General features: G+C 32.8%; 1 protein-coding gene across 1 annotated transcript in view; it reads right to left on the reverse strand.

Moving 5' to 3' along the window:
- The window catches only part of CFAP47 (cilia and flagella associated protein 47), a 332,513-nt gene that overhangs the window by 49,820 nt on the left and 268,904 nt on the right, over positions 1–13,789 (reverse strand). The window contains exon 57 of the mRNA XM_054566336.1: positions 12,938–13,033. Coding sequence (XP_054422311.1) covers positions 12,938–13,033 — 96 coding nt within the window. The remainder of the gene's footprint in view (positions 1–12,937; positions 13,034–13,789) is intronic.

Below are 13,789 nucleotides of genomic sequence, written 5' to 3' on the forward strand. Positions count from 1 at the left end.
TCAGGTTTCAAGAAGGTACCGAAAACATTTAGATAATTTGGTTTAGGGAACAGAGGGTATTTTCCTTATGACAGATGATGCATTCTAGAAGATAGTGGGGTAAATTCTTAGGACTTGGAAAGCGGTGAGAGTTGTGGTTAAAAAAAAAAAGTGATTGCCCTGGCCAGTGTGGCTCAGTTGGTTAGAGTGTCATCCTGTAGTCGTGGGTTCGATTCCCAGTCAGAGCAAATGCTCTGATTGCTCTGATGAGCAGGTTGCAGGTTCGGTCCCCAGTTGGGTCATGTGTGAGAGGCAACTGATTAATGTTTCTGTCTCATATCAATGTTTCTCTCTGTGTCTCCCTCTTCCCCTCTCTAAGCATGTCCTCAGGTGAAGATTAAAAAAAAGTGAAAGTACACTCCCTTTGGATGTGAATGCTGAGAATGAGGAATAACCCAGAAGAACTGGTGTTCGTATGGTAACAGATATAAAGTGGGATGAATATACAGTCATACACCACCACATGGAAGAGAGATAGGTGGTGTTGGTTAGGATCTCACATTCTCACTATCTTTGGCGATATGGTCTTGGAGGTGGGCAAGAATGATAAGAATTGAGTGCTTGTCCCTAACAGAGATGCCCCACCATTTACTTTTCTCTTCCTATCCGTGTTCTTCCTGAGAGAAGTTGTGATAAAGATCACAGCACCATTTACTTGTGGTAAGAAGATGAAGAGCACTCAACGATGGCTTCTTCTGCTCTTATCAAGGGGTCAGGGATGGCATCCCATGCCCAATTGCTATAGGAAAATAAATCCATTATGGCTACCAGAATTCAGGAAGAATAAAAGTGGCGAAAGGGAATGAGTGGTTATGCTCAGTAAAAATAGGAAAATCTGAGAACGGATGTTTTCATAAAATGCATTTATCATATCCATTTTATAAGATAATTGAAAAAATATACATCTAATCCTTCTGTAAGATTTAATTATGACTTGCCCACAGAGCTTTTCACAGGAGAGAATTTCAGTTGTGTACTTATTTCCTATTCATGGAGACCATGCATTTATATCTGTTTGATCTTACTTTTAGACTTAAATATGCAAAGGGATGTCAGCTAAAAGAAGAAAAAGAAATGATAATTTCAATTCAGGTGTAATTGGATTTTTGACATATCACATAGAGAGAGGTCTGATTACATCTGACAGATCCATATTGATTTTCATTTTAAATTCTTCTTAGCTAACATACTTTGTTATTTCTGGAAATTTTTGCTTTAAATAAAATAAACATTTGAAGTGATAGGAAATTTTAATTAACCTCATTGACTGAATGTAATATCTACCTTGGAATTGGGGTCTGATATTTTTTCATACAAAAACTAATATAATGAGAAACTTAATATTTTTGGAGCCTAAACATAAGTTTTGTTTTTCAGAATGTACCAAACAGGTCATAAGTTACGGCTTAGAATGTATTTTCTTTTTTCTTTTTTAAATTTATTTTTAGAGAGAGGGGAAGTGAGGGAGGACAGAGAGAGAAACATCAATGTGAGAGAGAAACATTGATTTGTTGCCTCTCATACTCTCCCCGTTGGGGGACCAAGCTCACAACCCAGGCATGTGCCCTGACTGGGAATTGAACTGGCGACCTTTCACTTTGGGGGACGATGTCCAATTAACTGAGCCACATTGGTCAGGGCTAGAATGTATTTTCAGTTATCAGAGTCTAAAAACTAAAACAAAAATGTGATGATTACAAAGTTACATTAAGTTTCTCAAAAGTGACCCAAATGTGCTAAAGCTGTCACCACCTTTACTATCTCTCCAAACTCCTTTACAGTGTCTGTCCTCTTTAAGGCTCTTGCAGAAAGAAGCTAATACATTCTATGTTCTTCCATACCAGCGGTTTCTATGCCAGGGAGCTTTGGTATTTTTGTTTGGATTTCTTCTATATCTTAAGAATGTGGATAAATGCTCAATTTTAAGCATGTTTTAGTGTTTCCCCCCAAATATTATGTTGAGCCCAACATAATAAAAATATTATCAGAACAGTAAAAATGGAAAGAGTATATTCCATTTTACAAAGCAAAATTTCACTTTCTAACTCACATCTCGTTTGATTCCAAACCTAGTAGAGAAGTATCTAATTTGTCTTTTACTTTACTATCTGAGCAGTTTTGTTATAAATTATTCTTGCTTATGTCTTTTCTAGCACCTAAGGAAAAAAAAGTGTTCCATTTTTTTAGGGAAGAGAAAATATTTTAAACTAAGCATAGAAATTAGAATAATTGTTCTAAAAGCAAACAAACCTATATAGAACTATTTCTATTAATGTCATTAACCTAACAACAGAATGACAGAATCTTTGAGTTCTAACTTAATAGTCCTTATGTTTAACCTCCCAGTGAACGTAGGAACGTATTCTAAGAAGTCTTTTGGAGATGGCCCCTCAGCAACTACTTGGATGCATCACGCAATGAGAAATTCTTATTTCTTGTGGCACTCAGTTTCCTTGTGCAACAAAATTAGGGAGGTCTTCCTTGTTTTAGTCCCTAGTTCTACCACCTAGAGCTACCAGTCTCTGGTTGAAGTTCTGCTCTGAGCAGCAACATAGAAAACTAAACTCTTTTCTGCCACACTCGCAGAAACCCCTTTTCCATGCTCAATATAATTTATCCCCTCAAATGCTAATCATAGTTCTTTATATTCATCAATGGCCTGCTAGTTATCAAGCCTTCCAAGGATATAAGATCTTGGCTGTCTTATATTGACTAGGTACTTCAATAGTTGATCCCAAACCTGTAAGGGCAGCTATGTGTTATATTTCAACTATGATAAATGATTTCCCGGATCTCCAAATGCTATCATTGAATTCCTGCCTCCATGGACTACCTGCCTATTGGGTCGTCATTATTTCTGCCTAGATTATAACCTTATCTTTAATGTAAGATTTTCCAAATTTTCTATTTCACTCTTTCCTAACAACTATAACAATGTATAGTTTCTGCAGCACCAGTGTAAATTCAATCAGTAAGTCTAGCTGGAAGTTTTGGATACAAGTAGAATTGTCTAGCTATTTATCAGGTATATACTAGCCATTTCCCGAGCTATAACAAAAGATCTTTCATCAGTCGCTATCTGTGCAAAGTTCTCTATTTTCCAGTATCTTAATATATATTAAGTTAATTGACCCAAATTATCCAGGTCTGATCTAATTAGTGCAAAGTAGTTTGGAGCAATTATCTACATTCTTAAACCTGAGGAAAAAAATTTTACTATTATGAGTCAAATTTACTTTAGATCTTTAGATAATCTTCTTACAAAGTATGTTATCAGAAGAAAGTCAGCCCAAGTGCCTTCCTTGGGGCACGCCCACTCGAATCTCCTTTTCTAGTGAAATTCCGTTCTCCTAAACTCGAAGGGTCCCCATGAGACATGCAAGCAGGGGAGGAGTGGGCAGCAGCAGCTCATCCAGGGCCAACCCCCTGAGCCCGTCTCCAAAGCTCCCTTTCTCTGACTTCCCAGTGAGCTGCCAGCAGCCCTTCTTTGGTTCACTTCTTTCCCATAACGTTTCTACAGAGCCAAGGCAGCCCTGCCTAGGCACTCTCCTATTGCTTCTTCTATCCTAGGCCCTTCCTTAGTTCACCATGTCCAGCTTTAATAAATGTACTCTCAAAAACAAAACAAAACAAAACAAAAAGTCAGCTAAAACCAAAAATGTGCTCCCGCGCTGCACACCACCATATTCAATTTACGCTTGGCTGTTCTAAACCCACATAGCAGCCATTCTATTATTTCCTTAATACTTTGTCTTGAAAACCTCAGTCAAACATTACAGAGTACTGAGATTAAATATCCATTTGGCATATAGCACATTAGCTTCTCTTCTTATTTTTTGTGGTACATAAATTTCCTAAACAGTCTGTGGTTTTACACAGGGCATACATGGCACAGACTCAGATAAGACTCTATCAGCAATTTATTATTATGGCCATTTCTGCAGGCTAATTCATTTATTCACATTGGTCCCTTCGGTAAGAATTTTTCTAGCTCCTGTTCAAAACTGCACCTCCAACACCATGACTTTCCTTATCCTCCTTCCTTGCCCATTTTCTCTCCCATCCAATTTGATTACTGCCTGTTTCTTTCCACTAGTGCGTAAATACCAGCAAGGCAGAGATTTCTGTCTGTTTGGCCCCCTGGTGTATCTACAGAACTTAGAACAGGATCTTAGCATTTGGTTCCCAATAAACAGTATACAAATGAATTAAGCATGGAACTGTTCTAGTCTCTGGGGATAGTGTATGGAATTAGACAGAGAAGATCCCTTGTATCATGATCTCAAGTTCTAGTGGTGAAAAATAAATAAATAAATAAATAAATAAATAAATAAGAAAGTGTATAACAAGTTTTAAGTTAATTATTTAGGGAGAGAGAATTAGTGAAGGCTGTTTTCAGGAAAATTTCTCTAAAGAGGTGACATTTTATGGAGGCTTAAACAATTTAGAGGAAGTTAAACAAGAAGTGGGGATGCGAGTGTTCCTCAGAATGTTGATGTAGCAGCTCTGTGAAGGGTAGGAGAGATTAGAGAAGGTGAAGTCAGAAAGAAAAGCGTGCACCAGGTCATGTGGGGCCTTTCTGTTCTCACTTCCCAAAGTTGAACTGAAAAACATAGCGAGGTTTTAAACAGCCCAGTGATAGAGCCCAAATGGTGTTTTACAAAAGATCACTCTGTCTTCTGTGTAGAGATTAGAGCGAAGGGTTCAAACTGAACCAGAGGAAGCTACTGCCATAGTCCAGGTGGTATAGAGTAGCGTGAAAGTGGTGGAGGTGTTAAAAAGTGGCCAGAAATAGGATATGTATTTTATGACTTTGCTATCAGTATTTACTGAAGGGCTGGAAATTAGCAATGAGAACAAAATGAATCAAATATGACTCCTAGTTTTTCAGCAACATAAACTAGATAAATAATGGTGCCATCAAGTGAGATGGAGAAATCTTTGAGGAATAAATTAGCATAAGGGTGAGGGGACAAGTATATCAAGAGTAATATTTAGTAAGATATACCTACTAGATATCTATTTGGAGCAGAAAATATGCAGTTAAAACTCAGGAGAAAGTATGGAGTTAGAGATATAAATTAAGAGGTTATGGTATGTAAATGGTACCCACAGCCTGAAAGAAATGACAAGGGAGATAATATAACTGGAGAAGAGGCAAGGCTGAACGCTAAATCATGCCAACATCTAGATTCTGATAGCAAATATGTAAGTGAAATAAGTCAGAAAAAGCTAAGAACCACATGATTTCACTCATATACGGGATATAAAACTGAAACTCATAGACACAGACAGACAAGAGTATGGTGACTACCAGAGGGAAGGGGGTGGAATGACAGCAAAGGGTAAAGGGGGTCAAATGCATGGTGACAGAAGATGACTTGACTGTGGGTGGCGGGCACACAAAGCAATATGCAGATCAGGTGTCATAGAAATGTATGCTTGAAACCTGGATGACCCTATGAACCAATGTTACCTCAATAAATTTAATATATAAGAAATAAATATACATATTCATTCATTTAAAAAAATAGAAGACTCAGAGGCCTGAACAATGACATAAAAAGAAAACCAAAAGTCAAGTGAATACAACAGTTCAAGGAAAGAAAAGTCAACTATGTCAAATGTTACTGAGAAATAAAGTAAAATGAGGACATAGCATTGACCTACAGATACTGCAACGTGTGAGTCATGATTTTGTTTGTTGTTTGACAAAAGCAATTTCCTTTGAGTTGTCAGGATTAAATCTTCACTCAAGTGACTTAGATAATTGAGAATAGAAACAAAGAGGTAGAGACAGTGAATAGAGATATCTCTTTCTAGGAAAACATGGCTATTGCCTTTAAAGCTATTACATTTTAAAATACATGAAAGTGGTAACAGCAGGTAAAGCAAAATTATTATCCTATAAATTTGTATATACCGCTACATGTATAAAATGCCTTGAGACAGAGTTTTGGCTTCACATTTATTATCTGGATTAATGCTGAATTAGAACACCGTCTTAGTGAATCAGAACTGGCATAATTCATGTTGCTTAAAAATACACTTTCTCATTTTTAGGATTATACATAATAATTTATATAAACTATAACAACATAAAAATAAAGAAAACTGTACTACTTTATTCTAGAGAAGAATTTTGGCTTTTATTCACTGGCAATAACATAACCAAGATGTAACCGTGGAATCCTTTCTTGGGAATTTATGAAATAATTTTGTGAAACAAGCACTTAAGCTGAGTGTATGTGTCACCATTTAAATATTATAGGTAAGAAATATAAGTAGAAATTAAATAACTTATCAAAAAGTACATGTAATACTGTAAAAATTATTTTTTGAGATGAAACAATGTAGTCACTGATAGAATTTTTTTCTGCCTTCTCAAATATCCTATGACAATGATGGGCTATTTTTTAAACAACATCAATAATCCTGGTTTTTGATGTGTTATATGAAGAATAGAAAAAGGGACTAGCCTGATCAGATATCAACACATATTATAAAAATACCATGATTTATTAAAAGTAGGGTACTGCTTAATGATAGGCAAATCAATGAAACAACATATAAAGTGACCATGAATAGAACATGAAGTATGTGTGTGTACATATTATCTTATTAACATACTCACCAATATATTAATATTGAATATATTAACAGCTTAATATATATATTAAAATTTATATTTATATTATATATTTATATATAATTATATAAAACTATTTTTATTAATTAACATATATGTTTATTAATATATTATATAATAAATAATAATTATAAAATATATAATATAATTATATAATATATAATTATAAAATATGTAATATAATTATATATTTTATTAATAATTCATATATTAATATTTATATAATTATATAAATATAATATTTATAATATTCATATATTTATATTGATATATATTTATTATATCAGTATTCATATGTTAAGCTGTTAATATATTCAATATTAATATATTCATTAGTACACCATTGTATTGTAAAATGGTAATATTTTTCCTTATAAATTATGATCGATTTATATTAATTACAATAATTAATATATAACACAGCAATTATATATTAATTATATCAATGATTTCTCCATTCTATGCAAAAAAGCTGATTTACTTCACCAATGATACAATCACAATTTGCTATCTAGCTAAAGGGAAAATAAATAAAAAATTTTACACTACAAACACAAAAGTAAATTCCAGATGAATTGCATATTTAAATATTTTTTGAACTCTAAAAGTATTGGGGGGAAAATTTAGTAGTCTTTTTTTTCACAATATTTGAAGGAAGAAACCTTTCTAACCAAGCCAGGTGATCCAGAAAATACAAAAGACAGGACTATTGTACCATAAAATTGCAAAAAGAAAATTATAGGAAAAAGTCTATACTCAAACGCGATAAAAAATAATAGATCAGAAGAAATATCTCTCAGGGAGATATTAAAATGTTTTTAATCCAGCGTTAATTCAGATAATAAATGTGAAGCCAAAACTCCTTCTCAAAGTATTTTACATATGTAGAAGAATATACAAATTTATAGGGTAATAATTTTGCTTTAGTTTTTGTTGCTACTGCCTTCTTTATTAATATTAATGTCATTCTAATACTGGAATCCTTGCTACAATCAATAAAAATTACATACTCAAAGAATGTGTATTTTATAATATAATAGCTTTAAAGGCAATAACCATGTTTTCCTAGGAGTGTTGGATAATATGAAAAAGTTTTACAAATTAATGGTAAATTTAATAATGTATATTTAAACTAAGGAAAAGTTATGAAAATACAATTTACAAAAGTCAAATGCATACAGCAATGTTAGATCTGCAAGTTCTGCTTCCTGGAACTCAAAGGATGTATTGGCCAATTGAATAGCTTCATGTTGACACCAGACATTCATTATCAAAACAAAGAGGGGATGATACTTAACATTTATCTCTTTCTCTCTCTCTCTCTCTCTCTCTCTCTATATGTGTCTGTCTCTCTCTATATTTATGTTTAAAGCTAAAATAGCATACTGAAATCTTTAAAAGTTACATGAAAATGACACTAATTAAAGTTGTATCTGGTAAATTTTAATTATATGTATGAAATTATGTGGAAAATAAAAACCTGATACTTTAAAGAAAAAAAAATTAATTGAAGAGGAATAAAGCAACATAGTCAAATGTATCTAACCAGAAAAGGATTTCCTGATATTGTGATTACTCTGATGACAACAATCTAAATTAAAACTTTAAATCTTCTCTTTTAAAGATAAAATGTAATTAGCCCTTATAGAAATTACTAACATTGTGTAAAATGTTTTGAATAGTGTGCTAATTCTTTACCATTGCATCATGGAACATCAAGAGTACTAAAGTAATATAATAGTCATTATATAAAAATACTTTCAAATATATTAATATTTTTCATGAAAATGATTTCTCTTCTTCAGCACAGAAAAGTTATTATTTTAAGCAAAACCTTTATGTTTTTTAGGAAGCAATAAGAGAAAATATAATACTGAGCTATTATAATTAAAATCAGTAAAAAATATTAAGTATAAATAATCATAAAAGTAGCCTGTATTATCTTACAACAAATTGTGTATTTTCTGTCACTCTCATATCAGAAAAAGGATGATAATATTATTAATATTTTCATTATTTTTAAAAGGTGATCTAAAATGGTTTTGTGCATGATTTATGCATTAAAACACACGCAAAAAATATTAAAAAATAAAATTCAAACATTTCTGAAGAGACACAGTTGATGAACCAATGGAAATACATAAAATGAATACTGATAAAGTTTCAGTTATCATAGAAATGTCATTTCTTCGTACATGTACAGTTATAATTTAAATTATAACTTAGTTATAATTATATATAAATTATAATTTAGTTATATATAAATTATAAGTTACCATTTAAATTATAAAAATAAAATAATCTTAATAAATATCAGTTTTTTTCCAGAGATAGTCAAGTTTATTATAAAGTTCATACAGATAAATAAACAGGGAAGAAAAGCCAGTAAAACTCTGAAAAGGAAAGAAATGTAAGAGAACTATCCTTAACACCTATTAAAGCACATTATAAAGCTTCTCTAATGAAAACAGTGTAGTTTTGGCCCTGGCTGGTAGGGCTCAGTGGATTGAATGCTGGCCTGTGAACCTAAGGGTCACTGGTTCAATTCCCAGTCAGGGCACATGCCTGGGTTGCAGGCCAGGTCCCCACTGAGGGGCATGAGAGTGATAACTACACATTGATTCTCTCCCTCCCTTTCTCCTCCCTTCACCTCTGTCTAAAAATAAATAAATAAAAATCTTTAATAAAAGAGAAAACAGTGTAGTTTTGGTCTTAAAGACAGATTCAGTGGAATAATAGAGACAACCCAGAAATAACCCATATGGCAGTGTAGTCTATGACAATGTTGACATATCAAATCAGTGGGGATAAAATGAGCTTTAAAATAAATCTTGAAGAAACACAGCCATTTGGGTAAATGGAGGGAGGTATCATATTCTTAGATCAAAAGACTCAATAGCTCAATATTTCTAAGATGCTGGTTGCTCCCATATCAATATATAGTTTCAATACAATTCAAATAAAAGTCCTAGCAGGGGTATGTGTGTGTGTCTGTGTATCTGTGTATGTTTGGAAATCAACTAGCTGATTCTAAAACTCATGAAAGTGCAAAGGATCTAGAATAACCAAGAAAATCTTGAAGAACAGGGACATTTTGAATTTTGAAAGATTTATGTTATCACATATTCAGACTTGCCATATAGCTATCATAGTTAAGACAGCATGATACTAGTGCAAAGAGAGATGAATAGGCAACTGGAACTGAAGAGAGAGTACAGAAACAGACTTGTAAACCTACAGTCACTGGCTCTGGAAGAAAAGCGTCACTGGCTTTGGAAGAAAAGTGTCACTGCAATTCAATGAAGGAAAGGGTGCCTTTTCTATAAAAGGTGCTAGGGCGATTTGGTATACAGAAAATGAATTTGGTATGCATAAAATGAACCTTGACTCCTACATGTCATCAAATTTAAAATCATTGAGGTACCGTATTTTGCTGTGATAATGCACACTTTTTTTGCCCCAGTTTTTTAGGGAAAAGTAAGGATGCACATTATATGTGAGTATAATTATTACATACCATCGGTATAATAATGGGTATAATAATCCCATGTATAATGCACACAAAAACGTGGGTGCACATTATACATGGCAAAGTACAGTATGTATGAGAAAAAATAAACAATAATGCTTCTAGTAAAAAGAGGAATGTATCTTCATCACGTTATGCCTCAAGCTATTGAGATTATCACCAGTGCACAGTACCTAGATGTCAGCCTTTTGTGAGACCTGCCTTCAACTGAAGAGAGTCACCTGACCAAGGTCAAAAACTCCTTTCTAGGGCAGACTGCACCTAATGATGGACTGATGTGGGCAGCGGGGGACACGGGATGAAGGTGTAAAATCCTGGCCTCCTCATCCCAGATAGGGGCAACTCGGAAGAGCTATCCTAACTTCAGTGTTTGCCATGTTGTAGCTGAAACCCTTGTCTCCACCACCTCCCTCTGTTTATCTTGCTTCATTCTCTTCCCCTCGTGGTATAGACCATGAGAATATTCCCTAATAAACACCCTTCACAGAAACTGCTTCCCAGGAAAATAGTTTTGCCACAGTGACACTTAAAATACTTCAGAGTGAAACCTGAACAGATATTTTAAATTTTTATTTCATTATTTATTGATGCTTTACAGCTGTCTTCTGTTTAGGACAGTATTGAGTAGTTGCGTAAGAGCCCAAGTCCTACATTAAAACCCAAGCTCCAGCATATATTGTGGGTGTGACCTTGGACATGACTCCTACACATCTCAGTGTACTCTAACATGACAGTGTTAATAGATTCTATCTCATATGGTAGTGAGGGCTGAATCAATTACTATTTATAAAGTGCTTAAATAGTCTCTGGCAGAGTACATTGCTATTGCTCATGGCAAGTGGCATTGTTTTCCATTAAAATACTATTAAGTAAATTATCATACAGATGATACAAAGGTGGGCCAAAATTTGTGAAGGTGGCATATGAATAACTGAAATTTGGTGATATTTTTAAATGAAAATATTGAATAAAATAGAATATATATTAAGGATTAGGGATATGGAAAAGATTAACAAGGTTGATTATTTAAAAAAAATATAGATATATCTACAAAGTTGGATACTTTAAAATGTAGATATAAATATAAAACCAGAAATAGTTATCTACTGTTCTGTAAGAAATCCATTTTAAGAAAACTTGTATTCATCAGGGTAACAGGATTATTCAATCAGTAACTGATGAACATTAAAAATCGTTTGTCTAGTAATTGTTTCACCTAGATGACAAAAGGATTTCAGAAGCAAAATAACTTACTTCTTTATTCACTTTTCAGAAATATATTTCCTACCATGTCCTGGCAGAGTGCTAGGTCTTGTTTCCTATAAAACAAATCCTTCTTTGTGTTTAACTATTTTCACCTATACAAAATAATACTAATAACCCATACTTGTATATACTATTAGAGTTTAGATTTATTCACAAACACAATTGGATTTGTTCTTCAAAAAAAATATCCTACTAGGTAAAACTGAATTTTATTCTTTATACTGTCCAAAATGGGCTCTAGAAAGTACAGAAAATAGCTCAGACTAACACAGTTTTCCACATTGCAGTCAAAACCAGAACACAGACTCTCAGACCCGAAAGCCTAATAACCAATGCCTGTATCATCTTGGCTGCCCTTCCGAAGGAGCTAGGTCTAACTTTATACATATGTAGATTTGTAAAGCAGCACCTGTTCTCTAGTGCTACAGTATGCTATATAATAAATGAGGCCAAAAACCCACTTAGGTGGCTACCATTTAAATCAACATCTTTTTAAATATTAATGACCTTGAGCATAGTTTCAATCATTCTGTGGCCATCTGTACTTCTTTTGTGAACTGTTGCTCATAGTCCTTTTAATGTATTGCAAAGAAATACAAAACGAAGACCTTGAAGTCATGCATAACAAGTTCAGCTTTGCCATTAAGCAACTGTTTCGATTTTGTGTAAGTTAATGCTTCTGAATTGCAATCTCCTTGATTCAATAAGAATAATAATACCTACACTATGGAGCTGTGAATTAATGAGATTTAGAATGCTGACAGAAATGACTACAGTAAATATAAAAGAAAGGCACAAACCCATTTATATTGGCATGTTAGTAGTGGTTACTGATTTTGGGTAGGATATTTGTATGAATTATGTTAAGACAAATTTGTATTTTATTATATATACATAACTATTATTATATTTTTGTAATTAAAATATTACTTTAAAATATTATTTTAAGCAAATTCATATTTTGGGGGCTTTTGATTTTTAAGCAACCTAATTATTTATTATGCCTCAGGATTTTTTCCTACTCATCAATATGCAGGTGGGATGGATAATTAATATAAGTAAAGATACATGTACACCCTGGAATAATTTTTCAGGGAATAATTAGCTTTGTAAAGATGCAACTATTTTTCATGAGAAATTTTAGTACACTAGTTGTGTGTAATCTTCCAAAAGCATCTTTGGCTCTCACACTTATGTATTATGTAGCATAACATTGAACTATTTTGCAAGTTGTATTTATATAGTATGAAATGAAAAACAGCAAAGATATAATAAATATACATAAATGTTATACTATCCATGTTTTTTCTGTCAATTTACTAAACTTTGTGTCAAAATGTTTAATTTGTACATTTACTTTTTATCCAGTATTTATAAAGACAATAGACAGATTTCATCATCTCTAAAATGTGTTAGCATATAGACTGACAGAATGGAAGGTAAAAATCCAGTACCTTTTGTGCGACTCAAACCAAGCCTGAAGACAGAAGTCTCAATGAGGAAGCTGTCGCACTTAATGCCAAGGGACAGATTCTTGGGCATATTCCGACCTAATAAAAATATAAAGAGGTATTACAGTTCAATGTCACATTTAAGAGAAAAAAAAATCAGTGAAGATTGAAATAGACTCAAAACTCTACTCCAATGGGAAATTTCTTAGATGATTATTTTTCAAAATACATTTTAAGGTGAGATTTAAATAGCACTCTTGAAAACTATACCCAACATTATATACGGTTTTCTCTGTAATATTTAACATTATAAAATCAGCTCATAAATATTTGGGATTTTAATTTAAACCACTCAGATAAGAGATAATACTGAGATCCTGTTTGAGCCAACAATCTAAATTTGGATTGTAGTACTTAACTTTACATATGCATAAATATACATTTATGCAATATTAACAATAATATAAACCAATAAATACAAAAATCAGTCAATTATCCAAAACATACTTACTGGCTGAATAAAAGGTAATTGCTTTTAGTCTTATGCTACCATGTATAAAAGATACAAATCTCTGTCAGCATAGACACTTATAACTTTAAGTACATTAAACTAGATATCAGCTGATGCTATCCTCGTAAAGGAATGGGAGTGTATAATGTTCAACTCTCATAAAGGGAATTTTGTAACAGGTAGTAAAACAGTATATATATTTACCATTTTACCCATCAACACCACTTGTGGAAATATATCTTAAAATATATAGCTCAAACATGAAACAATATACACTGAGGTGTTATTCATATTGAAAATTATTAGAAATAATGAAAAGGTCCATGTACTGGAGACTAGTTGTA

Source organism: Pteronotus mesoamericanus, unplaced genomic scaffold, assembly GCF_021234165.1.
Source record: "Pteronotus mesoamericanus isolate MK-2021 breed Mesoamerican mustached bat unplaced genomic scaffold, CSHL_Meso_final contig_173, whole genome shotgun sequence".
Taxonomy (NCBI): domain Eukaryota; kingdom Metazoa; phylum Chordata; class Mammalia; order Chiroptera; family Mormoopidae; genus Pteronotus; species Pteronotus mesoamericanus.